Source organism: Hippoglossus stenolepis, chromosome 6, assembly GCF_022539355.2.
Source record: "Hippoglossus stenolepis isolate QCI-W04-F060 chromosome 6, HSTE1.2, whole genome shotgun sequence".
Lineage (NCBI taxonomy): Eukaryota > Metazoa > Chordata > Actinopteri > Pleuronectiformes > Pleuronectidae > Hippoglossus > Hippoglossus stenolepis.
In genome coordinates this window covers 2,050,791-2,053,290 of record NC_061488.1, presented here as the reverse complement: position 1 = coordinate 2,053,290, position 2,500 = coordinate 2,050,791, and the positions used below count along the sequence as shown (strand labels likewise).

Here is a 2,500-nt window from a genome sequence, read left to right as displayed (position 1 = left end):
ACGTGGCGAGAAAGTTTTAATACTATTATTATATTATTTTTCAACATGCGTACAGTTCGCTGTTCGGTGGAGTTGAAGCGTGATATTCAAGCATTGGATGTCTCCTTGCCGGAGCCATTAGCTCTTTGAAAAACAGTTTGTCACTAAAGCCCAACGAATCGTGGGATAGTTTGGTTGAAGCTTTCGTTTCTTGGGGGTGGAAGAACTCATTTGTTAGCTAGCAGCCTTCGGAAGGGAACAGTCTAGTCAAGCGGCTGTAACTCTCTCCGGCTTCAGATGCAGACCCACAGAACGACAGGATTCTCCTCAACGTTGGACTGTTCCTTTAACTGTGTGTTTAACTCTGTGTTACTGTGCTGATGGATTGTGTGTCTGAATGTGTTTGTGTTACTTGTCAGGGTTTAACTGTCGTATTCAGAAGCCCAAAGGACCCAGAGATCCTCCAGCTGAGTGGAGCCGACTGGAGAGATGAACCGCTTCAAACTGGACTCAGTGGAACTGGACTCAGTGGAACTGGACTCAGTCGAACTGGACTCAGTCAGTGTGTTAACGTTACCACAGAGAGAAGATGTTCAGTTGACCTGAACTGAGACTTGTGTGTGATTCGATGTGTTGTGTTGTTTTGTGTCTGATTCCTTCCTCTTTATATTTCATCACGTCTTTGCGGTTTATCAGATTTTGATTTTCAGTGTGGGTCAATGTACAAACCTGTAGTGTAGAGAAGTACTGTCGTAATAGTTTTACTGTTTCATCTGCAAGTAGAAGTAAAAGTGAAGGTTTGTTAAATGAGCCCGTCGTCTCAGGTCGACCCACTCTACCCGTGCTGACCACCAGGGGGCAGCAGAGCAACACAAAACATCAGCAGTGAAACGTCCTGCAGGAGGATAAAGTTACAGCTTCATTTCAGAGGACACACACTGATGTTACCCTCCTCGTGGTGGATCAGTTGTAGAATTCTCCCTGTCACACAGGTTCGATTCCCACCCACTGCAATAAAATGAACCTGTTTATCCTATTTCAAGTATTTCTGAAAGTAATTGACGGATGAGTCCACTCCCTCGTACACTTGGCATTATATTTACCTTCTGCATAAACAAAAAAAAAACAACAGTTTGATAAAAAATATGAATGTGAAAACTAACTGCACCAAAAGTGACTTGAACATGAAGTTAACGTTAATGTAGCTGTGACATAAACTTAAAGTGACAGGGTCCTGCTCATTGTCCTCATAAAGACAAGAAGCCCCATAATGTGAGTGATTTATGTCCCCACAACATGAGTAATACCTAGACCACACACACACGCACACACACACACACTGTCCATTCATACCAAAGTTTAATTGAAACCATCTTCCTCCTTCTCCTCCTCCTTCTCCTCCTCCGAGAGAGAGAGAGAGAGAGTGACATCATCAGATCTGAATCAGGTTACGAAAGATAGTGGTGATTCAGCACACACACACACAACACTCACACACACACACACACACACACACAAAGTAGCACGTTGTGGTTTATGAGAATCGGTGTGTGTGTGTATGTGTGTGTAAATGTGCGCATTGCCCACAGCATACATTACTTATTGGCAGGAGTAACCAACACACACAGACACAGACACAGACACACACACACAGATCCTGGGTGTTGGCTCTTTCAATGGGCGAGAGACCACAGGCATCCAGAGAGAAAGATAGAGATGAAACGGAGAGATAGAAATTAAAGGGCAGCTTCAGGATTTTTTCACGCTCATGTCGTTCGTCCATGTAAACAGCTGTGTCTGTGATCATGTGACCACGTCTCCAGATCGACACAAGTCTAACTTAGAAAGACCCCAACATTTAATTTGTCTCCATCATTTGATCAATGTCACAAAAAAGATCAGCTCCTGGTCTTTAAAGAAAGTATTTACATTATCTGTGGGTCGGACATGTTATAATATTTTTCTGGTGAGTAAATCAAATTTTAAAAAAAAAATCAAATTTATCTTTGCAAACAGTCAGAAATTAGTTTTCTTTCAATTGACTAATGAAAGACTTTAACAGACAGGCTAGCTGTTTCCCTTTGTTTCCAGTCTTGCTGCTAAGCTAAGCTAACAGCTTCATGTTCACTGTATAGAAACAAGAATGATTTCAGTCAATCCACATTAACGTGTTAAACAGATACTATGAACATTCATGGATCCTGTGTTTGAACGGACACGTTACAGATCAGTTAGATTAAACAGAAAGTCCATGATTATTTATTTTTAGCTATTTTGCATTAGTTTATATTTACTAAACCTGTATTACAGAAACATTTAGAAAAAAAGTGAGACATAGAGACAGAGTGAGACATTTAGAGAGAGAGAGAGAGAGAGAGAGAGAGAGAGAGAGAGAGAGAGAGAGAGAGAGAGAGAGAGATGGAGAGCAACTTTAGACAAGTGAGGAAGTGAGAAGATAAAAGAGGAAGAAACGTCTAAGTGTGTTGATAGAGTGACAGAAGAGAGTGAAAGAGAGAGTGAG

The 2,500-nt window shown here is 41.4% G+C and overlaps 1 protein-coding gene across 1 annotated transcript in view; it reads left to right on the top strand.

The window, feature by feature from the left end:
• ptpn18 (protein tyrosine phosphatase non-receptor type 18) overlaps positions 1-1,015 on the top strand; it is an 11,954-nt gene extending 10,939 nt beyond the window's left edge. The window contains exon 16 of the mRNA XM_035160362.2: positions 399-1,015. Coding sequence (XP_035016253.2) covers positions 399-472 — 74 coding nt within the window. The 3' untranslated portion in view covers positions 473-1,015. The remainder of the gene's footprint in view (positions 1-398) is intronic.
• The last annotated feature ends 1,485 nt before the right edge of the window (positions 1,016-2,500 follow it).